At 38.2% G+C, this 25,420-nt stretch overlaps 1 protein-coding gene across 8 annotated transcripts in view; it reads left to right on the top strand.

Annotated features, from left to right (window-relative positions):
* Positions 1-25,420, top strand: part of LOC128744176 (sodium bicarbonate cotransporter 3) — an 84,387-nt gene that overhangs the window by 50,394 nt on the left and 8,573 nt on the right. For 5 of the 8 annotated variants that reach the window (XM_053840991.1, XM_053840989.1, XM_053840992.1 and 2 more), the window contains 11 exons: positions 104-198; positions 5,240-5,380; positions 6,459-6,935; positions 7,088-7,258; positions 15,768-15,893; positions 20,575-20,815; positions 20,879-21,556; positions 21,623-21,908; positions 21,967-22,472; positions 22,537-22,849; positions 22,920-23,165. In XM_053840991.1, coding sequence (XP_053696966.1) covers positions 114-198; positions 5,240-5,380; positions 6,459-6,935; positions 7,088-7,258; positions 15,768-15,893; positions 20,575-20,815; positions 20,879-21,556; positions 21,623-21,908; positions 21,967-22,472; positions 22,537-22,849; positions 22,920-23,165 — 3,270 coding nt within the window. In that variant the 5' untranslated portion in view covers positions 104-113. The remainder of the gene's footprint in view (positions 1-103; positions 199-5,239; positions 5,381-6,458; positions 6,936-7,087; positions 7,259-15,767; positions 15,894-20,574; positions 20,816-20,878; positions 21,557-21,622; positions 21,909-21,966; positions 22,473-22,536; positions 22,850-22,919; positions 23,166-25,420) is intronic. The other 3 variants (XM_053840995.1, XM_053840993.1, XM_053840996.1) reach the window with 3 other exon arrangements.

Raw genomic sequence — 25,420 nt, 5'->3', positions numbered from 1 at the left:
GATATGTATTATTATATTTTTCATTCTTCATACGAGCAACTGGTTGATAAAATCGTGTTTGCATTATAATTTACTTATACCATTTTTCTGTGTTTATTTTCAGACCGTGGAAGATGGATCACGGCGAGGTTGATGACGAAGCTCCTATAGACCCGCGGCTTAACAGCCGCTCATTTCCATTGGATCCGGACTTCGAGGGTAAACACATATTATTACATATATTTTTCATTTAACACTTCCATTGACAAGCAGTTGATATCAGCTATTGATAACGCACTTCCTTATTCTCGAGAAACCCAATGAGTACGACCGACAGAAGCTGTAGTGCGATAAAAAGCACATAGAAGGCAATAGAAATAATGTCTCAAGTAGCTATAAAATCCAACCACCAATGGAAAGCCAATCAAATTACACTGGTTTGCTGATTCTACCCCATTCTTTGTGCAACGAGTGTCACCGCGCGGAAAAGGAGCAATCGAATCGGTCCACCATATCGACCCAATCGGACAAAAAGCGACCTTTGTCCACACCAATGGCAATGCCAGTGCAGTGCAATGCTAAGCCGACGAAAGGCGACGTTGGATCACACGCCACGCAGCACCGCACAGCCGACCACCATCGGCTATCGATTGCGGACAGCTCTTGTCACGGATTTACTTCCACTTCCATCAGACGGGCCGGGCCAGTCATCATGCCATAGAAAGCAAGTGACGGTAGCAATTTAATCAATTGGTTTATGGTACGCCTCGGGTGTTGATACAGTCGGCGAGTGTTTTAGAAGTATATACTTTCCTAGTACACGCAACTAGTGGGTGCTATCGCAAATCTAATCAGTTAACTATTATTTTATAGTCATCATGTCACAAAATATGATTAGCGTGAAAATCGCGCTTTGATTGAATCTGTTAACAATCAGTTACTACACCGTTTGTTGAACAATGGTTAATATTTTTTAGAAACGGTGGTTCTACAATTGATGGAGGGACGGTAGGGGAAAGTAATGAAATTATTTTTGGAGTGGAGGGGAAATAGCGGCAAAGTGAGGTGATAAAGATAAAAAAAATAATTTCTAGATTATCGAAGGGAGGAACAAGTGAATATTGAGCGTTTATATCGATTATATCGTTTATTTTATGCCTTTTCGAAGTATAAACGATAGTAAAAATAATAATTCCATTATCGCTCAGCTAAAAAATTTTATCTTACGGCTACAGAGACATAATAAAAGTCAACCACAAGCATTTGGCAACGAACAAGAGCAGTTGGAAGTCTGATTAATTATGAAACGACATAGATTTGAAAACAGTGTACTATCATATACCTAGATCATTAAATACTTTTACAGAAAAATTCTCCCGTCACTGCTACCAGGATGTTTATGGAATTACTCAGCTAGTATTAAAACAATAGAGTAGAATTTGTATTAGTTAATCGCTGCTTCTCACTTCAGCGTACTAATTCTACAGAGGTCCCCCAAGGTAGTAACATAGAACCACTTATTTTTGTGTTGTTTCTCTGCCATATTTCCGGAGAGAATTCTAAATGGCCACTTTTGAGTTCCGGCAGAACCGATACCGGATGTACCGGAATGTCCAGATTGGCTCAAAATACATCGAAATGTCCTCTAAAGAGCTCGTGTTGAAAAATTCTGTCATTTGGCACCCCATTTGCCATATTTCCAAAGAGAATTCCAAATGGCCACTTTTGAGTTCCGGTAGAACCGACAACGGATGTTCTGAAGTGTGGGGCATAAGTTAGCACTCTACAGGGTAGTGTAAAAGTCATTATTAGTGACTACAAATAAAATGGATAACTTTTGCGCAGTCAATTAAGTAGATTTCCAGTTTTATTTCATCTGCTACTTATGACGTCAAAAAAAATCCCACCGCGATCTGGAATATCTCCGGGAAAATGAAACCAGAATTTACCAGCATATTTTTTCATTAAAGGCCAATATAATGTGGTTTTTCTTAAGACTAGTTGCATATAAATCGATTGAAAATCAGATGAGATAGAGCCAAAAGTGTAACTGAGAGTACCTTCATTTTTGATGTCGGGGACGTAAAGGTTAACCTGATCATTAAATTAAGAAGCTGATACCAGATTCGTAAAATCTTGAAATAGTGATTTTTTCAAAATTCAATTCTTAAGCAATTTCGATCTGTAAAATCTGTCTGCAAATGTGCCATTTTTTTATTTTGGACAGAATTCGCTGAATCGTCAAAATTTCAAAGTGGGGTTCTCGGCTTAATTTTTTTTGACTTGAGCTCAGATTCAGGTAAGTTTAATGTTGGGTTAATACTCATCGGAAATCATGAAAAGTACCAAAATATGCAAAAATAATGGAATAATTCAAGTTTCCACCACTACTGGTACTACAACCACTAATGGTGCGTCTACCCTACCGCTTGACTTTCTATTTAAACAGTTTTTTTCGTTAATAAAGCACCATGTTTTCATATTTTACTATGACTCCAGCCAGCCAGAAAAAGACCTTTTTATAGCTGGGAGCATTCCTCTATTCCCAGTTCTCTTGCGCAAAAGGTCACAATCAAGCACAGAAACACGTAACTTGTTGGGTTGGACTGTCAGAATCTCGGTCACGACTGAATAATGCTTAGCCAGATCCCGAGAAATTGGCAATACATTTGAGTTTTTTATTTTAAGCCAGAAAAATATAACGCACGATCCAGTCGATCCGTCTGTTTAGAGCTTTACTCAAGGCTTTTATGATAGTCTGTTTAGGATTAAAGCAATATTAAATGCATAAAGCGAGCGCAGAGAATTTAAACATACTCACCACCAGCAATAGGAAACACGAGAAAAACTACTTAACTAAAGTACTCGCTGGGAAGTGCTTTATCTCTCTCTCTCTCTCTCTCTCTCTCTCTCTCTCTCTCTCTCTCTCTCTCTCTCTCTCTCTCTCTCTCTCTCTCTCTCTCTCTCTCTCTCTCTCTCTCTCTCTGTGACGCGATTACGGTTTTTAGATTTGCTAATATTGATATTTTAATAAGAGTAATAAAGTATTATAGAGTATAGAGTATAATACTTTATACTCTATAAGTATAGGATTCAGTAAAGTGAAACAAATTACTGTGGTTTATACTCGAATCTGGTATTATCTCAAAACGCATTCTTTGAATCAAAATTAACACAAGGAGTTTCTATTTATTTTGCACGTCTGTTTTACACAATATCGAAATCTTTCGAACAATATTTTGTTACTCAAATCGTTTTGATATTTTGATTTTTGAGTGTGAGCTCGGGTGCTGATCCGGGATGAACTCACTTCGGGGGTGCTTTTTTCGTACGGACTCGGGTGCGAATTCGGGTGTAGCTTCGAAAGCAACTCATTAGGACGAGTGGTCTGCTGCATTCGGCTTCGTCACCGCGCCGCCCTAACCTGTGTACCCTGGAATGAGAGCTTTTGCTGTGGCCCTAAGCGTGACTTCGATCATTTGGCTTCTTTTGAAGCCGATTGTTTTGAGCTCGCGGAATCGTCGGCGTTTTTTTTTTGTTAGAGTGCAGGACAATTGCAGGGCCATTTGCTACGATCCTTTTGACTCTAACAGCCTTTCCCAGTCGGGATTCGAACATATGACGACTGGCTTATTAGGCCAGCATCATACCTCGAGGCCAACTGGGACTTTTTAAATTACTTATTATTTTTATAATAATTTTATACAGAAAATGATAAAATAGCAATTCTGTGAGAACTGAGAAAAGTGCAATCGAAATTGAAAAATGACCCAATTTAGCTCAAAACTTTAAAAAAAGCTTTCTGAAAGTTGTACACCCACAAATCATAACTTTGGCACATCGTTATCTTTATGTATTAAAAAATCATAGCTCTGCAACTCCAGAATAGGTTATGAAAAGGAAATAAATAAAACGATTTAATTGATGCTCTTATTGTAATTTCCCAAACAAAATCGTTTTTCGAGACCCATATTAAGAAATTAAGAAGCTTTCAAGGAAAGCTGATTTTTTTCTCATAACATGTCTAAAATTCAGAAACAGAATTTTCTGTTTTTGAGATCAATTTTTTTAGAATTAAAGTTGCGATGATTCAATGGAGACGTATGATGGTTTATTATCACTTGCGCGAAAAGTGATATTTTCGGCAGAGTTTCTGGTTTCTCTCCTTAGGAATATTTAGCCTGTTTTCCCGAAAAGCTCTTTGAAATATCAAAATTTTAAAGATCGGGTCAGTGGTTCAGAGAGTTGTGAATTTAAAAAAAAAATGTCTAGGCAAAAATGATGATTTTTTGAACCACCATAACTAAGACAGGGGCGCATCAGCGACAAATTTCCGAAAATCGGATGATCGGAGCACTATTGAATTACAAGGAATTACTGAAAAATTATTGTGTAAAACGTAGCAAAAAATCAATCAAACTGCGTAAAGAAAGGAATATCTTTACTACGAAAATGATTCATGATAACGGTTACATACATAGCAGGGTGTAGGATTCGTTAGAATACGGTGGAGGCGCCTTTGCATGAAAGCGTTGCATATCACCTGGCCTATACAAGTTACCTCAGATGGTGGTTGGAAGAGATGGAAAGAACCATAAAAAGAGTCGCATCAAAGAGTATCACTGAAAAGTCAGATCTAACCGTGCGAGTATTAAAGCGGTTTCAAGAGGCTGAAGGAAGAACTGGAATTCGGACTGAGACTGCAGAAGTGGGCACTTGAGAAGAGTAGACCGACTAAGCCACAAGCAAGTGGAGAGAAGTAAAATAATCAAAAAAAATGCACGTTTATTAAGGACAGATCCGGCATACTTCATTTCCCATGAACATTTAAAAGTAGGAGTTCAGATTGATATACTGCTAATTAGGGTTCTAGAAAAATATCTTCGGATAGCGAAATATGCACGTGTTGAAAAAAGGTGAATAAAAATGTTCACAGTATTTAGCTCCGGGGCTATAAAACAAGTAAAGGAGCACAACTCAGCAGCAGCACCAAAATAGTTCTTAGACCGGCGCCAGCAATCTGAAGAAGTAAAATCCCTGTGTCAACGCACAGTTAGTCGGTATCGATTTTACAGGAACGCAAAGACCCTTATTTGCATATTGGATAAATTTAGTAATTTATTTTCATCATCTCGAAAAAAATATCACATAAAATACAGACTTTTCGGAATCTCCCATATTGAACAAAGTTTTTCATCCAACTGACCTTTGTTGGTCTCGAACTATTTTCGCCATTACCAATTTATGTCATTATTTTCAGGTCATCGAGCGCACACCGTTTTCGTTGGTGTTCACATTCCGGGCTCATCGAGACGCCACTCACAGCGACGTCGCCATAGGCACCACCAGCAGAGCCGTGATGGTGGCGACAAAAATGCCAACGCCGAAGCCGAACGACCAGGTAAGACATCCGCCGCCGGCAAAATGCTATTATTTCATTTGACCTAATGAAATATTGAAGCACGTTTGGCGAACTTTTCCCGGAAATTAAGTCAACAAACCAGAATCCAGTGGGCAGGAAAAAAACAGCAATGATTGCGTACTTTGCTGTTTGCTGGATAAAGAACAGCTTTCCTGTTTGCTGTTGTTGACACAGAGAAAATTTTCAACATGTTGTAACCGAAACAAGTTTATTGTTTTCTCTCTAATCTCCTGTGTATTTACTGATTGTACTAAAAATATTTTAAATGCAGCTTTACCGATGCCTCACGTTGTCACACAACGAAGATTCAGTGTCGTTGATGACGGAGAATTTTGTAAGAACTGTCAACTTTCTGTTTCGTGTTTACATTTAGCTTAAATTTAAAGACTAGCTTTGGTCATTAGTAAACATTCGAACTTCTGAGTTTCAAAATTAAATTTGCCTAAATACAAATTTAGCGTATCACGGAGCCAATTTAAGCGTGGCACCCTTTTATTCATAGATCGTATTTTAGTTACTGCACTGCATCGCCAGACCAAATGATGTTCCCACATTATATTTATTTACTCAACTGATGTTTATAGCGTATCGGCTGAAAACAAACTCTCGCACGCGCCCTGCATTCGGTGCTTCAAAATCAGTTTATTTTCCCACTAATATGGCCAATTCCGTTTATTCTAAAAGAAAAAACAAACAATCCTAGAAAGCTTTTAATAGACATTTTAGTCTCTAGAAGAAGGTTGTCGCTTTGACTAAAACAGGGAAATCGTGTGGAACAAAAATCGAAAATTGAACATGCAAGGTCAGTCTATCATAAAAAATACACTCCCGCGCGATTTTTTTCTCAGAATAAACCAAGCGATGATTTACTAATTATTTCTGACAGTAATAGGTATTTCTACGGCAATCAATCATAAATCAAAATTCAGTTAGGTTGCTTTGTAGAGCAAGTTCCTCTCACCCCAATAGTCGTAGCGATAAATTTCCTCTAACTATTGCTATATCTTTTCTTTTCACTTTCCCTCAATTCTCACTCGAATTTTCCTTTCTCGCGCAGTCACTCCACCCGCACAAAGAGTCCAGTTCATCTTGGGAGGCGAAGTGGACGACACGAACCATGAGTCACATCCTCTATTCTCCGAGATGGAAGAGCTGGTCAAGGAAGGTGATGAAATAGCCTGGAAGGAGACCGCCCGATGGGTCAAATTCGAAGAGGACGTCGAAGAGGGTGGCAATCGGTGGTCCAAACCGCACGTTGCCACCCTTTCGCTGCACTCTCTGTTCGAGCTGCGAAGTCTACTGCTGAACGGTACGGTGATACTGGACATGGAAGCCGTCAGCCTCGAGACGATTGCCGAGCTGGTCTGCGAAAATATGGTCAATGCTGGCACATTGCCCATCGACGCGCGAGATAAGGTTATCGACGCTCTGCTAAAGCGACACAAACATCAGCACGAATTTGGCAATAAAAAGTCCCGTTTGCCACTCATCCGATCGCTAGCCGACATAGGCAAAAACCATTCGAGTTCTAAGAGTAAGTATTTTGATAGTGACAGACCGTCCACCTTCGTTTGCTTCAATATATTTCATGCAAATTTGATCACTTTATGAACGTAAATGTTTAGTTTAGAAAAAAAAAAGAATAATTCATTGAAAAAATAAACTCAACGTCTGCAAAATTGTTAGATATGCGACGTTCATCCACCGCCACCTCTGCCAACTCATACCCAATGCACGTCGTATCATCGGCACCCGGAATGCACGATGACGTTGGTGAGCCAACACTGTCGCCACAAACCGCACTGCTCGGCGGATCTGCCAGAGATCAGCGAGGTCACTATCTTGCACTGCCAACAGGTATCTATGTTTGGCTGGGGTTCTCGTCTGCTTGCAATCGGCATAGATTCATGTTTCAACCCGTTTGCCATAGTTCTGGTTCCGACAGCCTTCGCATAAGCAAATGTACTATACATACTACCTGCGTAAAATACATGTTTGTTCATCGACGGCGCCTTTCCAGTAGTTATCGCACAATACTTCATCGGTACCGGCTCATAACATGGTCAATTTGTATGGCAAACCACATCGAGCACCGTTTCGTTTCAGCGCTGTAACATTTCGTAGATCAAATCGCTAATTGTTGTAGATTGTAAAACTAAAGCTTGTTGGTGATGGGAACTAACCATGTTGTGTAGTCTTTAAAAATGTTTCATAGCAATGAATTTCATGTGTCATTTTTGTTTTAGCCCAAAAATGGGCTTCAGATATGGCTCAAACCTCATCGTCGAAGCCAACGGAGGTCTTATCAGATTACTTGTGTCATCCGATCGATCCTAGCTTAGGTAAAAATACGATAACTAAATACCATGTGTGACCCACAATTCAGATGTTATGACAAAGGCGGGCCATTCGCATCCATCGAAAAACCCTATTTCGTACACAAATTTCAGCAATTTGACTTTCCATAACTTTAAAATTTCGAGAATTTTTTGCAAATTTACTTAACGGTTACATCGCCACATTCATAATATTTCATACTTTGCTGAACCATCATCGTCCTGCCAAAACGAGTCGGTCTTGCAGCCGATGCGGATGAGGCACTTAATGTCATCCATGATTTCTTGCTTTCAAAATAAATTCACTTGCACCATAAAAACGACATTCTTCTTTACCGTGTGAGCAAAATCTCATAAGCGTTTTTGCGCACCTATCATTCCAATTATCCAGTTTTCGATTCACTGCAGGTTTAATATTATTCGTAGACGTTTAATTGTTCTGCGAGTTTGCTATATTTGAGAATCATCATCGTCCCACAACAATTGCAATTCCCCATCTTTCCGATGATCTGCCGCGTTACTTGCCTGTAGCATCATACCAAAGTATCAATCCAATGATTTTGATTCATTCTATGCGTTTTGAAAAGATAGGGTTTATTGTTAATTCCTGTCGTAGTAAGGAAAGCCACATCAATTTTCATCATTTCTTGAATGAACTCAATGAATATTCAAAAGCTCTTGTGTTCTGATTTGACTCAAACACACTTAGCTTCCGATCCGTGCACTTTAATTTTACTAAAAAGCGATTATTATAAGCACTTTATAGAAATTACGCACATGACTTTATTTTTAAATTCGTCGTACCGTTTTAAAATCCGTCCATCAAAATTTTCCATCGTCCGAATCAAAAATCACAACAATGTTTGTGTTTATGTAGGACGGTACGACAAATCTCGGGTACTTTTTCATTTAGACGTATCTGCAAATGAGAGATTCTCTTCGTGTCTCCTCTCTTCCGCTTTTTACGGCGATACTAATGCATTGAAAACAAAATTTTCAAAACATTTGGCTAGCTAGTGACTCCGGCAACCGATTCATGCAAAGCTGATGTGTCAAAATGCATTAGTATCGCCGTAAACGGCGGAAGAGAGGAGACACGAAGAGAGTCTCTCATTTGCAGATACGTCGAAATGAAAAAGTACCCGAGAAATGTCATTCTGTAAAAAATTCTGCTGGTCATGCAAGTTTTCCCGCTTGTACAATGTGTTGCGTGAGTTATTTTTATTTTATGAATGACGAAAATTGAAACAATTAGTCGACATTTTTTCTTTGTCGCACGAAAAAAGTAGTAAATTTGGCTGATAAGAAATCTTTAATGAACGTTCTGTGTCATAAATGTATTGTGTCATAAAAACGCTCATATTTTTAATAATCTGTATAGGGTTGAACGGGAATAGCCAATTACGACGAAGCAGCAACAAACCCTACTGGATTCCCGACGGTGAACGACGTCTCACAGCTACCTTAAAACTTGGTAATAGTTTGACAAAGGTTTATGGCATTCTTTTGCAAGATGAATTTATCTTAACAATGTTGCCACAACACTTTCTTTAAACCGTATATTTTTTATAATAAATCATAATCTTAAGAAATAAGATTCTATCATAAACGACTAATCTGTCAAAATGGACGCCAATACTTAAAGAAAAATACAAAAACTGAGTCTTTCAAACGAACATTAAGCAAAAATTTGTTCAATATTTTGAACACTGCTATATCTGAATAGTCAGCGAAGTTACAAAACAACTAAGATGTACAGAATAGTGTCACAAACAATTTTTTTTTTGTTTATACTACTACTATACTCCTACTACGACAGAGCTTATGGCTACCTTGCAAAAAACTTGGTTACCTTAAGCAATTCAAATAAGTTTTATTCAAGCGCAACTTGTCTTCTTCAAGAATACAATACTGCTCTCTGTTTTGACTGCTCTCAAACTGGTAGTCAATTGCATATGGGTGTTTAAAAATATGGTCTTCTCCAATATCATAAGTGATCTAACTTTTTTAAAGCCAAAGCCTGGGTGCTAATTCCATTATCGAAATTTGACCTTCTGTTTTTATACGACAGATTACAGGACAATGCGGGGTCAATGCTACGATCCTATTGACTCTAACAGCCTCTCCCAGCCGAGATTCCAACATACGACGACTGGCTTATTAGACCTGCGTCTTACCTCGAGGTCAACTTTTTTAAATGATTGTTTAAACATAAAAAGGTTTTTTACCACAATTTGTTTAAAATTTGGCAACTATCCACGGTGCTCCCCCAGACCGTTATTATCAAAAAAAAATGCTCCATGAAATCGGACCTCACCAGTCGATTCGTGAGGTTGTACTGCATCTCTAGTGAAATTTTCAAAATCCTCATACGGTGGAAATTTGAGTTACGCCCTTTTAAGTGCCGTAAGTACTAAAAACAATGTATAAACAATGAAACACTCATTGCAAATAACGTGTTAATCCATCAGCTCACGAAATAATCTGTAGAAAATGCTCTACATATTTCAGATACAACATTACATGATCTTTTTAACTTCTGGTAAGTCTAGTTTGAAAGTTTAAATGGCGTAAGTGCATTTTATTGAATATCTAAATTCGACTACGATTAATGAACAATACAATTTGTCAAATTTCACCTTCTGGCTAGCAGTCATATTCTACTAATTGAATTATTCCAATAAGAGGCCTATTTCAATTATACTTCACTTTGGTAGTCAAATCATAACGTTATATTAATCATCCAGTTTAGTTTATTGGGAGATTAGCCCAAAATTAAACGCGACCTGAAGGAAACACCGCATTTATAGCAAACACAGCACTAAAACTGCTGTAAACAAACGTATTGTTCTTGTAACGGGTTGTCAAGCAACTGAATCTTTATGATTTCTGTGTAATTTGTGCTATTAATCATGAAATCTATCCAGTAATCAGGAAAGAGAATTTAATTTTTGAGTGTCTTCACCCACAAATTAACCCGATCTTTATTTACTTTTCCTACCACTTTGAAAACCGCGTTCACGATGCCAAGTGATGGAGGAGCAACGGAAAGTATACGAACAGTGCTTTCCTGTACTAAAACAAAATACCAACGCTTATTGCGTGTTTGTTCTGGAGAAATCCGTACTCAGCCAGACATGCATTGCTATGGTTTTGAATATTGATTGAATTGTTTAATTGAACAATTCAATTTTTAGGATATGATTATAACTGGTGAAACTTGTCAACACTGGCACTAGCACACCCACTACAAGGTGAAATTTGATAAATTGTACTGTTCTTTTCTAGATAGAACTGGTTAACGTTAATGGTAGTCGAATTTATACGTTTAACATATTAGATATTCAATAAAATACACTTACGCCATTTAAACTTTCAAATAAGACTTACCAGCAGCTGTAAAGATCATGTAATGTTGTATCTAAAATGTGTAGAGCACTTTCTGCAGATTATTTCTGTGAACTGGTGGTTTAACACGTAGTTTGCAATGAGTGTTTCGTGGTTTTGACATTGTTTTTAGTACTTACGGCACTTAAAACGGCGTAACTCAAATTTCCACCGTAGGAGGATTTTGAAAATTTCACCAGAGATGCAGTACAACCTCACGAATCGACTGGTGAGGTCCGATTTCATGGAGCATTTTTTTTATAATAACGGTCTGGGGGAGCACCGTGTATCATTCTTCATGAAAGTATTGATTTTTATAATAATTAACCCTCTGGTGCCCAAATTATTTCTAACTTTTCATATTTTTAACTTTCGCACGATATTTCGATATTTTCGCACGATATGCTTCAAAATAACGTAACATATCAAACTAATTAGGCCATTACAAATATTTAAAAAAGTTTTTGTCCCTCCGGTGTTGGACCACTGAAGGGGGGGGCGAAAAAAAACAAAGACAATTTTTTAATCGAGCTAAAAAAATTATGGATTTTAGACATTTTTACTTAAATTTTAAACGTGAAAACCAAATCTATTCTTGCTTTTAATAAATACGTTGTTATTTTTCATGCAAAAATCTACGAACAAAAAGACAAAAACGAAAGAAAAATTTTTTGGTCAAGTTTCGGAAATTCCACTGTTTGAATTTCCATTTCTATTTTGTGCTATAAGCGTTAACTCAACTCCTACATTCATTTTATGAGTTTTTCAGGCTGTAGAGCCCACAGACAATTGATTTTATAAAAAAAATTTAACTCATATCCTACAAATTATTTTTTTGCCCCCCGATTTTTCAAGCCAATTTCCAAGGGGGGGTTACAAAAACTTTGAAAATGATTTGCAATGGCCTTAATGAATGGATAGATCAGACTATTGAGAAGGTATGAGTAAATATTAATATATAAAAATGAACTATTAGGGTTTACAGGGTTTTTATAGCGAAATATCTTTAACCCGCCGCTAGTAGCTGTAAGCAGAGGATTAAGTTATTCAATAATCTAGCAAAAATAACCGGTACCGGTTAACCGGTATTCATGTGCTACAAAATGGATTTTATAAGAATTTTTCTACTTTTAGTCAAGTTATGATGTCTTGCAACTGCAAGTGTTCTTTAGGAGAGGAACCATAAAACCATCAATATTTGTGGTTTTAGTATAGGTGACTTTAAAGTCGCTGTAGATAAATAGATATCGATAACATGTTTTAAGAGCACCTTTCGAAATATTTTTGAAAATGTTCTCTACTGTGGTCCTCTCTAGTTCTATGAGTGTTATGGACCTTTTATCACAGAATTACATGATTTATGATTTTATGATTGCGAAAGACTTTTTCCCAGTAATATTTTTTCTGGATTACTGGAAAAATTGGAAAAACTGGAAAAAATTGTTCTGCGATGATTGATTAAAGAGTCATGAATTTTTCAAATAAACAATATCCGAGAAAATTGTAAAACTTCGCTTGGAGTTTTGTGGGAAAATAGAAGGCCACAAATTTTTGCATATTATTTTTGTTCATAACTTCATTACCTATGGCAGTCGCTGCAATGGTTAATATAATGTATATTTTCAGAACCGAAGCAGCATTATCAAGTTCTTGAGAATATTGGTAGTTAGACTATGATTTAAAATTAAAGCTTAATTTACTATGATTTTCTAAAACTAATTTAGGCGCAAATGGAAAACGCTTGTTTCTATGGTTGCACTATCTCGCTTTCTCTGCAAGCAAATCATATGGAATAGCTCAATTATAGGAACACTTAGATCAATTTATTATTTGTTATTAATTTGTATAGTTCATTAGCGCAACTCTTGGTGTAATCTAATTGGACCGGGATTTTTTCCTTATAAAGTTACTCTTATAATGTATGTAATTGTTTTGAATAGTGACACATACCTTCTGTTAACATCCCACAAACAATAATTTATTAAAGCATATATCCCAGTGAATAAGAAAAAAATTACATTGTACTTGTCTGCGCCAATGATGGAGCGTTTATGACTGCGATAATTGTACAATAATTTAAAAATATTATGACATGTTCTTTACAATTTTGAGATAGTTCTTTACATGATGAAAGGATTAAGAGGAGCTGGATAACTTGGGTGAGTCCACTTCATCGAAGAAATTTCTTACCTTTTGACGTTATCTCTAATCACTGATGTGTCTAGGCGGGGCATATTGGAGCACATGACCCACCTTCGTATTGGGACACATGATGCCCCACCTTCTCTATTAAATTTAATGATGATTCCTCGTGGTGTACGTTGGAAGTCCGATTTCAAGCAAAATTGTATGTCCTATTTCAAGTCCTATTTCATGTCCTATTTTATGTCTCATTTAATGACACGCAAATGGAAGAAGACTTCAATTTCAAATCCAATTTTGAGTTCAATTTCATCATCAATTTTAGGTCTAATTTCATGTCCTTTTGTAGTAAAATTTTAACTGCAAATTTACAAATTAAAGCATAATTTCATTCAATTTTAAGTCCAATTTTACGAACAGTGTCAAGTTCAGGTTCAAGTCCACTTTTAGGTTATATTTCGAGTTCAATTTTAAGCAAAACTTCTGGTTTTATTTGAAGTAACGCAAGTCCAAATGTGTTCAAATTTAAATCCACTTTTGGATACTAAAGTTTCATATGCAATTTAAGTCCCATTTCATGTCCTGTCCCAATTCCAAATCTAATTTAATTCCAATCTTTAATACAATTTCAAGTAAAATGTCAAGGTGTCAAATGTCTGCTGCTTTTCAAGCCCTGGATATTATTCACACATTCCTATGATTGTTACAAAAAACAATATTCAAATAAATTCGTGTCAACGGTTCGAGGTACCTTTAACGAACAACGAGAAATATGAAATGTGTGCTCATACAATCAGACTCACCATCAACGGTGGTTGTACAGCTGTGTTTAAAATCAGCAAACCATTTCTCTACCAGTTGTCTCAATGAAAAAGAATCCGGATGATACTCGTTGAGCCATATCTTTGCTTGAACAGCTGTTTTCATTGAAAGAAAATATTTATCAGTACCTATATTAACATCAACATATCAATATAAAGTTTAGACTTCTTTGATTTGAAAATTTTAAAATCAGAAACATATCTGAGCAATAACTGAACTTCCTACTTCTTCTTACTACTTAAAAAAACTTACATTGTTACCCAACAATCTTTCGTTGCAACCCTTCTCTCCCCAAGGTAAACATAAAAAGAAAACAAATCAACTTATTTGAGCTTCATCTGGCTCGGTGAATGTTTTTGCATAATGCAAAGCAAATGCACACACGGCGGACCTTACTAGTTATAATCGTTTTCCTCTTCTGTAGGTGATATCTCGCCAACGGCGTCGCACAGTACGACTACCATGGCTGTTCCCGGTGGATCAGGTGTGGGTGTTACCACATGGTTCCATGCCGGTGCATCCAGTTCCACAACAGCAGCGCCGGCAACAATTTCAACGGCTATACCATTATCATCGAGAGGTTATCACACACGCAAGCATTTATAAATAAACATCTTGGTGTTTAAATTTCTTTGCTTTTTGGATCAGTTTTCTTCTCTCTGACCGTACCATACAGTGTGTCCACGCGAAATATTTTTCACTTTCTACACTATCGATGTTAATTCATTCAGGAACATTTCTCTTCAACTCGTTGAATGTTGCGTGAAAAAGTTTCTATCTATAACACCATATTTTAAGAACATTGCATCAATATTTGTAGTTTATTCCGAGTCCTTCATCATTCCGTTCCATTGAATGCATCTCGAACATAAATATTCTCATTCATCTTCATTTCCTGAAAACTCAAAAAACTTTAATAGTTCACTTTCCCGGGGCGGAATTTAGCTGACATTAACGAGCTAATGAAACAACAGTTCCTTTGAAGCAGATTTCAAGCAGGTTTGACATTTTATTAGTATCCTGCTGCGAACAGTAGGCGGTTACTTTTTTCCCCGCTAGGAAAACGAGGATGCTCTGTGGCTGCTCTATCAATACCGACAGTGAAACACTCTAGGTCTAGGTCGTCAAAGATATTCTAGCATGTTTGAAGGTCAGGTGCTTTTCTCTGAGCCACAAAGTGGATTGCTTTTATGGAATCTAAATCTCAATCATCCCACAACACGTCGAATTGAAATATGTTGACTTTTTTAGTCAATGGTTTTTACTAATGTTTTATGAAATACCTGCTCTAATCAATTTACATTTATTACCAATGCAAATTAATACTGTTGCACCCATATTAACAGCTGCGAAAAGTATTATTCGTTAACTACAAAATTGCAATTAGCAATAATTTGACTTATCCTAATGAATGAATCTGTATTCCATCAAATTCCACCCACTTTCATTAATTATTATCAGCCACTCATTCAGTCCACAGAAATAATTCGCGTCATTCCATCCGGTAGTGAACACCTTTAGTAGAAAATTGTTACACAAACATGACTCGCCAAATGCAGCTAATTGTGCAAATCAGCGAATCATTCTAAATCAGTATCTACATACAAAAACCTATGTACGTTGCCCTGATTAACGCATCGCTTCTAACAGAAAGAAACGCTTAAACATTTGTTTTACAGTTGAAGAACAACAACAACACAACCAACAGCAACAACAAACCACACTCTCCGGCAACAGTGGCCACCTTAATGTCCCGGGTAATGGTAACAACGGAAAGCATTTAACCGTGCCTGGAAAAGCTTCCGGTAAAATTTTATACAAAATATTTGCCATATTTCACTGCTGATTTCACACGTTTCGTCACAGAGTGCACACTTTTGCTCTATGTTCAATTTAAAGCAAATTATCGTTAATTTCAATTATAAAGCTATTTTGTTTGCACGAACAGAGAGCCTCTGCACTTCTAAAGTTTGTTACTCGATTTCCGATCGCGATAGTCCAGCTCATTACCTAGTTACCTAGCACGAGTACACCTAATGTCGAGCAATGAGAACTTGTTTCTAGCATCCCGTTTGCCTGTTTATTATTGATCCAACGTTCGCATCGTTCAAACGTACAAAAGTTTATGAGAAAGTTGTATTGATAAAAATCCCTTCCATAGATCACATCACAGTCGAGCTACATCCGTAGATATTATTGACATATTGTTACCAACACCCAGGTTATGAGTTAAAAAATTATTTTAAGTTCACTTCTTTCTATTGTTCTCTGAATTTTATCACTGTATTGTTATTCTGATTAAAAAAATGTGATCTTTTTATGTCAATGTTTTACAATAATTCACGCTTAAATGTGTATTACCCATCATCGCATTGCATAGCTACATATATGTACATAATGTAGATTCAGGCTGAAAGCTTTCCTCATCTCATCAGTCACCGAAACAAAACCTTGTACATTATTCCAACGAGACCGAAAGCAGCAAGGTGCAGCAATTCGCCCGGCATGTTAATCCATAATTTAATTAAAACTCCACGCCACCTGGCATGTTTTTCATATCACGCATCCTATAGGTGTTTATGTCATTTGTGCATCGAACTTCACCTCAATCCTGAGTAAGGAAAATGTGTATATGTAGTTCATTTTGGAACGGTGGTGCTAAGTAGCATAGAAGGTAAAATATTAGATTTTATGCTTAGCCAAATCAAACAACTGTAATCAGAATAAGTCCTATTATGCATTGAGCTAGAAGCAGTAATCACGATGATGATGCTTCATTCATGCCATTTTAACTAATTTTAAAAATTCAGGTTATTTCTGTGATAACAATCCTATTAGTTTTAGTTTTTTGAAGTTGCTTGAGCTTTACAACAGACGAGGAGGGAATTGAATTTTGAGACACAATTGGACAAAGAAGGGAGGGCTCAAAAATTTGTCGAAAAATTTGCTTGACTGGACATCATTGCCACTTACTTTTATCTAGGACAACTTTTTAGAATGGAGCTGACTGCAAGAAGTCGAAAACCAATATTTAACGCCAGGTTGATTTCCAAAATGGCGTCAAAATGAAAGACCTAGAACAGGACTTCCCGCGAGGTAAACGGGACATTGATCCAGAGTGAAAAGTGTACAAAGAATTTTCATTAGGGATCATTATGAAAAGAAGAATAAGAAACCATGTGGCATGTCCTGTCCTAGTGGAAGACGATTGTTCAATGATTTTACATGAAAAATTGTAGAACATGGACTTTTTTCAAAAGGGGGCCCTATTAGAAGTTGAATATTATTTTTGACACCATTTTGGATTCCAAAAGTTGCGAATAGTTGCATGGTTTTTACATGGCCAAGCCTACAATACATACTATTTTAGAAAAGAGATGTACTGCAATGCTATTAGGCTATTGGCTATTGCTATGTACAAGAATATGGATGATTAGTCAATATTTTGTCACACACACACTTTACCAGCCGAGAGCCGGAATGGCGCTTGCTGTATCAAGAATTCCTCTCCACTGTACTCGGTCCTGGGCTATTCGTCGCGAATTCGTTGCGCGACACGACACACACAAGTCGGCTTCAACGTGGTCGAACCATCTAGCACATTGGGACCCTCTATTCCTGATGGCGGCAGGGTTCTTGAAGATAACAGATTTGCGACGGGACCGGCCCAACGCCACTCTCCGCTGTCCGTTTGTACTCCGCCAAAAATAGTCCGCAACACCTTTCGTTCAAATACAGCAAGTGCACGTATGTCTTCCGTAAGCAAAGTTACTGTCTGAAGTCCGTAGAGGACTACCGGACTGATTAGCGTTTTATACATCGTCAGCTTTGTGCGGCGGCGCACGCTCCTTGATCGAAATGTCTTGCGGAAGCAGAAGTAGGCCGACTTTCGTCGATTTCCAGCATGAATGCGTCGTTGAATCTCCTTACTCGGCGGTGACCAGCGATCCCAAATATACGAACTCATCAACCACTTCCAGTTCATCGCCGTAAATAGTCACTGTCCGTGAGAGGCAAACGTTGCTTCCTCTGGAGCCTCTTCCTACCATATATTTGGTTTTCGGCGCATTAATTTGTTACCCAATCCTCCTAGCCTCCGTTTTAAGTCTGGCATAGGTTGCCTCCGCCGTCCCAAGGTTTCTAGTAATGATGTCGAGGTCGTCTGCGAAGGATAGGAGCTGGCTACTCTTGCTGAAGACCGTTTCTCTCATTTCGATGCCCGCTCGCCGGATCACACCTTCAATAGCGATATTGAATAACATACAAAGCAGTTCATCCTCTTGCCGCAACCCTCTGCGTGATTAGAAAACACTCGATAATGTCCTCGAAAAGCGCACGTAGCACATCACTCGCTCCTGGGTAGCTTTGGTCAACCGCGTCAGTTTGTCCGGCAAACTGTACTCGTGCATTATCTGCCATAGCTGTTCGCGTTCAACTGTATCGTATGCTGCTCCGAAATCCACGAAACTATGTTGCGGGGGCATGTTGTACTCCCGACATTTCTAGAGGATTTGTCGGCGAGTAAAAATTTGATCCGTAGTAGCATGGGCTTCCATAAAGCCCGCCTAATAATACCCTACGAATTCTTTTGCTGTTGAGGATAGACGACATAACAAAACCTTGGAGAGTACCTTGTACGCGGCGTTGACCAGCGTAATGCCGTGATAGTTACAGCACTCTAGCCCATCGCCCTTTTTGTAGATGGGACAGATCACATCTTCCATCCACTCCTCCGGAAGTTTTCCTCCTCCCCAAATTCTTGAAATTGTCAAGTGAAGTGCCGTTTCTAGCGATTCTTGCTCATTTTTGTAGAGTTCTACCGGGAGTCGGTCGTTTCCGCCAGCCCTAATATTCTTCAGCTGACAGATTTCTCGCCGGATCTCTTCAAAATCGGGAGCCGGCACGCTGTTATCGGTTGTAGGCACTCTTAGGTTAACTTCCGTTGGGTCTGCTCATCGAAGAACTGCTTCCACTTGTCTATCACCTCGCGTTCGTTTGTTATTAGATCCCCTCCCTCGTCCTTACACATGTCAGGTTTAACTGTGTAGCTCTTACGAGTTTGGTACACCTTCTCATAAAACTTGCGCGTGTCATTAGCCCAGCATCCACCATCTTGAATCTCAAAATAGCGTTGAGCATTGGTTTTTGACTTCTAAAACGTCATCCCCTTTCCAAAAATTCTCCTATTTCATAGGTTTTCATGCAAAATAACCAAAATAACTCGAATTACCATTCACCAACATGAGTTTAAAAATGACATTGTCCATATCCTAAAATAACATTGTCCATGTCCTATCCAAAAACTTCCGACAGACAGAGAAAAATTGTTTAGAATTAGAATTGTTTAGAAATATTCCCACATTGAGCTGCTAATTAGGAGTTCGGATTTTCTATATTGTTACCTTTACCATTTCAAAGCCTCAATCAAGCACGAAGCCAGAGAAAAGTCGTCGCTATCCCGGAAAAGTTTCGGCTTCTGATTTTCAGTTTTATATAGTTATAGTTTAATATAGCGAAAAGGTTTGTGTATTGTCGAATTTCTTTATAAATTTAAACACTTCTAGTAATGAAAATCTGATACAAGTTGATTGTTTGAGAACGAATGGCTCACGGCTTTCATACCTGAATTCAAACCAAAACGAGCCCGAATAATGCGAATCTACTCTGTGTGACTGCTAATTCAATTTAGTATTTAAATTGATTTTGTCTGCTTACTTTTAATGGATTGAGCGGATGGATCAAACATGACAGCATTGGTAGATTTCGAGACGTTAAGGTGAGGATCCTACCAAAGTTTCTTATTTTGCAATTCGGTGGCAGCTTTTGACAATTTTTTTTTCTAACTGTGAGAATACCTCCAATTGTTTTGGCTCCGAATCAAATGGTTGTGAGTATTTTGAATCCCCTTTATGTTTAAGTACGAATGAAAATTCTGGCGTAATCCTTATTCTCAATGCAATCAATCAATAATTACAGCATTTTTCATTTGTTCGATGAGTCAAAATCCATAGAGCATTTTGACATGATCACGATTATCACTTGAATCAATTATTTTTATCAATTCTCTCTAAACCCTAAGGTTACAAGAGATAAAAACAAACGCACGTTTGAGGCCTATTACTGATTTTATATCAAACCGTCGCTGGTACAAAACATGCTAAGCAATTACGAAATAAATTCCAAAAATAAACAAGTTTATTTATGATTCAGTTACTCCCGCGTTAGAGTAGAAATAATTTAATCGCCCATCTAGAACTAGTCCATATCCGATACTTATCTGTACGCAAACAACACATAACAATCGATAAGTTGCATGCTAAGCTGCTACTTTACTATTAAACAAACATAACACAGTAGTATATTATTTGCTTTTCCCACTAAAAACAAAAACTCGGAACGCAGAACTGTTATCAAGACTAGAAATAAAGAGAGGGTTACTTTCCAAATTAACAAACCAAATGCTTTAACTGCCACTTATCCTTGCAGGGGAGAACTTGATTCAAAGTCCGAGCAATCTCTCGATGGCACGAAACACCAGCTCCGGCGAGCTACAGAATGGCGAACACAAGACGAATACGCATTTTATGAGAAAAATACCACCGGGTGCGGAAGCGAGCAACATCCTGGTCGGTGAGGTGGATTTCCTCGATAAAACACTTGCAGCATTCCTGCGGCTCAACAATGCCGCCGTAATGGGCGACCTAACCGAGGTGCCCGTACCAACCAGGTATAGACTAAAAATCGTAAACATTCACTGCACACTTTCAGTTGAATTTTACTATTCTTTTAGATTCATTTTTATCCTGCTCGGTCCACCGGGAAGCCACGGTAGCTTCCATGAGATCGGTCGTGCCATGGCGACACTTATGTCCGACGAAATCTTCCACGAGGTTGCCTATCGTGCCAAAAAGCGTGAACATCTGCTGGCCGGTGTCGATGAATTTTTGGATGCAGTTACTGTGCTACCACCGGGAGAATGGGATCCATCGATTCGGATAGAACCCCCGGCTGCCATACCGTCGCAAGAGGTTCGCAAAAGACCTCCGGAGAAAAATCCTAAGGAAGAAATTGACGAAGAAGAGGAGGAACAACGACAACGGGAGGAGTCCGGACTTTCCCGAACCGGGCGTCTGTTTGGTGGGCTGATTAACGATTTGAAGCGTAAAAAACCATTCTATTGGTCGGATTTTAAGGATGGTTTGTCTATGCAATGTATAGCTTCATGGATTTTCCTGTACTTTGCGTGCCTCTCGCCTATAATCACCTTCGGTGGTTTACTTGGCTCGGCAACCGGTAACAATATCGCAGCAATGGAATCGCTGGTTTCTGGTTTCGTTTGCGGTATTGGCTACGGATTTTTCTCAGGCCAACCACTAACCATTCTTGGGTCGACGGGCCCTGTGCTCGTGTTCGAGACAATCGTGTACGATTTTTGTATGCGAGTTGGATGGGAGTACTTGACTTTCAGGTAAGTGCTCTATAACAACTGTAACATAGGCGGGAACATATCACTGATACATATTTAATCGAATAGGTTCTGGATTGGTACGTGGGTTGCCATAATTTTAGTCATACTTGTTGCGATAGATGCGAGTGCATTCGTGTGCTATATCACCAGGTTTACCGAGGAGAATTTTGCTTGTCTCATAGCGTTTATTTTCATCTACAAAGCTGTTGAAAATGTGCTGCACATCGGTACCGATTACCCGCTGAACACCGCAGGTGTAAAATACGACTGTTCTTGCCTGCCACCAGACAACCAAACTATTACGCTGGAGAATATTCATGACTGGTCACAATACGATAAGAAAACCTGTGCTGTAAGTTATCGTAAATTTTACCATCATCCAACAATTCATTATAACATTTTTCTTTTAGCTCATGAATGGCACTTTATCTGGAGCGGACTGCTTAAAGACCGAATACATCTCGGATGTCTTCCTGATGTCGATTATCCTGTTCATAGGCACCTACATCATCTCTGTGCTGCTGAAAGATTTTAAAAACGCATTATTCTTCCCCTCGAGTGTGAGGCAGTTTTTTAGCGATTTCGCCGTCATTATTGCGATTTTATCAATGACCACGCTAGATTTTATCACCAACGTTCCAACCCCGAAGCTGGAGGTTCCGCGAGAGTTCAAGCCAACCATTCCGGATCGGGGATGGGTCGTTCAACCATTCCACGAAAAGAACCCGATCTGGTCTTCGGTACTCGCCGTACTGCCGGCCCTGTTGGGTACCATCTTGATCTTCATGGATCAACAAATTACGGCTGTGATAATCAATAGGAAGGAGCATAAGCTAAAGAAAGGTTGTGGCTACCATCTGGATCTGTTCGTACTGGCTTTGTTGATAGAGATCTGCACAATCATGGGACTACCATGGTAAGTAGCCACTACTAAATTAACAATTTTAAACAATTAAATGAGCGTTGAATGTTATTTCCAGGTTTGTAGCCGCCACCGTACTCAGTATTAATCATGTCAATTCACTCAAGCAAGAATCGGAAACAGCCGCTCCGGGTGAAAAACCGCAGTTTTTGGGAGTCCGCGAGCAGCGGGTCACTCATATTCTGATCTTCTTGACAATCGGTTGTTCGGTGCTGCTGACACCGCTACTATCACACATTCCAATGCCAGTATTATACGGCGTGTTTCTGTACATGGGGGCCGCATCACTCAAAGGACTTCAATTTTTCGATCGATTGCTAATCATGCTGATGCCCATCAAGTACCAGCCAGACTATATGTTTTTACGACAGGTTGCTATCGATTGATACATTAGATTGTAACGGCTAGCTGAAATTATAAGAGATTTTTTTCACATTCCAGGTCCCGATACGTCGTGTACATCTATTCACATTGATCCAGCTTGCATGCCTGGTGATGTTGTGGGTCATTAAATCGTTCTCATCAACGTCAATCCTGTTTCCATTGATGCTGGTAGTGATGATTGGCATCCGAAAATCGCTCGATTTACTATTCACAAGACGCGAGCTCAAGATTCTGGACGATGTCATGCCGGAAATAACCAAACGAGCGAACGCTGATGACCTCCGGCAGCTGGAGGATGGCGAGGTGGGCCTATACCGTCGATTCATTGGCTGTTGTATCGGCCGAAAGAATTCTTTCTCCGTTACCACGGTTAACGTTACCAAAATCGTTGAACCCAAGCAAATCAATTGCACCACTACCAACACTACCACCGCCACCAACAACACTAAAAATGTTAATCACGCACAGAGCAGCTAGAACCTGTTTTGAGCTTCAGCTTTCACACAACGCACACCTGTTTTTCGCCTATTGTATTATCATTTTGCCAGAAGTCAATTTCATGAAGGAAAAAAAAAACAAAACACTGTACACCCAACCCAACTCAAACTGTCCTGTCTCAACGGATAATGATATTAGACACTATTAGATTGCACATACACGTGCACTACTACTGACTGTGTAACGTAACAATTGAACTAAAAGACTTGACCGAGAACAAAACTTGTAGCAAATTTTGAGCAAACAAAAACTCCTCCAGAAGAAATTCCTCTGTAGATTACTCCTCCTAATTGAACTACTATCAAACTAATAAGTAACTTATTGTTCTGTGTATAGACAATCGACTTTATCCCTAGCAATGCACCTTCCCCGATATGCTTTACTTTAGCTTTTCTATTTTTGTTCAGATTGTTTTTAAACTTTCTCTTAAACATTCGCTTTGAAACATCACATTTATTAAATGCACTACTTTAGGAACCCTCAAATTTACTTCCTATTTGTATTTTATTTTGTTTTATTTGTTATTATTTAGTTTTATTATTTACAACTTCTGTAAACCGTCGTAGACTAGCCAATGAAGTTACAATAAAGTAGAACAATTTGCTGAATATCGGTTTCGTTTGCTTAGTTTCCTTGTGATCGTAATTTATTTCCAAAATCTGTGTACTGAAAAATGTCCGAAAAGCATGGAAAGAGACACGTACAACAATAATTTGTTTTTTTTTTTGTTTTTTTTTTGCTGTTAGCATTAATGATTTCCAGTTCCATTAAAATTTCACTTGATTTCGCTGCTTGACAAAAGAAGATAAAAATCTTTCTAATTTTAAATTACATTCTTCAACATATATTTTGGGTCGAGAGATCTCAGAATTTCACGAAATTTCAATAACGGATATATGAAATTAGTGGAAACAAAATTTAGGAAAAAATCAGAGTCACCAAATTTTTTAGAGAGTTTAAATGGTAATTTAGAGAATTTGTTGAACATCGTTTATTTTATTTATCAGTCTTAACCCAAACAACGTAGGACAAACATTTTTTATGAAAATGTTAGCAAATATTATCAGTAATTCAGGAAAAATATTATTTAGAAAAAAATTTTCACAAAATTTTTCATGGGGTCTGAAAACTTTAAAGAAAAATTGAAAAAATATATTCTAAATTATAGAGAACAATTGCTGCTCGCTGATTCCTTCTCTTTTCTATACCCACTCCACTTCTAAGGTTTAGGTGGACAAGACATGAGGCATACGGTCGTTAGATATATGGAGATGGTCTTTGAATATATGGCGTTTATAGTGCAGGTTGCTGTTTATCAGCCTCTTGACTGCATTGCTGTTGTAGATTAGCATCTACAATTCTATTTTAATTCTTTTTGTCGGTAACTAGCTGCAAATAAACATTGTCAGCATTATGAGAGGGCTAGCAGTAGCTTATTTTAGCATATTTTGTCAAAATAGATTTTAAGTAGCATTTAAGGCGACTTAAACGCTTATTGGCTTGCATTTAAATTGCATTGGAAATTCTCATTGATTACCTGGGTAGACATACAGGCGTCAATGTCAATGGATGTGATGCATCATGAGATGTGATGGAAAACATATTACCAAAAAGCATAACGGGCGTGAGGCTGAATGGACGTGATGTCGAATGTACATGAGGCCGAAAGTTTCAAAAATCAAGTGGACACGAGATCGAACGTGAGACCTTTTGAACTACTTTTTTCTTGCTTCTTACTGGTCACTTCTCACTTCTAACTGTTAACTTTTTATTTCTCATTATTCACTTCTCACGTTTTACTTCTCACTTCTCACTACTCACTTCTCAATTCATTCATTGTTCACGTAACTAATGGCGAGGAACCGCAGTTGATAGTCGTTTTATAAGAAACATGCCTCAAACGCTTTATAGATGGTTCTGACCAAGACGGTCACACGCCGCCAGTGCAGAGAAAACTCATATTCAAATTATGCAATACGCCTGAGTTGATGCAATATACTGCCCATTCTTTGTCGTTTCTAGTATAGATAAAATGAACTCAGCATTGCCAACCTGTAACC

The sequence above is a fragment of the Sabethes cyaneus genome, chromosome 3 (assembly GCF_943734655.1).
Source record: "Sabethes cyaneus chromosome 3, idSabCyanKW18_F2, whole genome shotgun sequence".
Taxonomy (NCBI): domain Eukaryota; kingdom Metazoa; phylum Arthropoda; class Insecta; order Diptera; family Culicidae; genus Sabethes; species Sabethes cyaneus.
The sequence above is the reverse complement of the archived record's forward strand: the minus strand, read 5'-3'. Positions and strand labels throughout refer to the sequence as shown.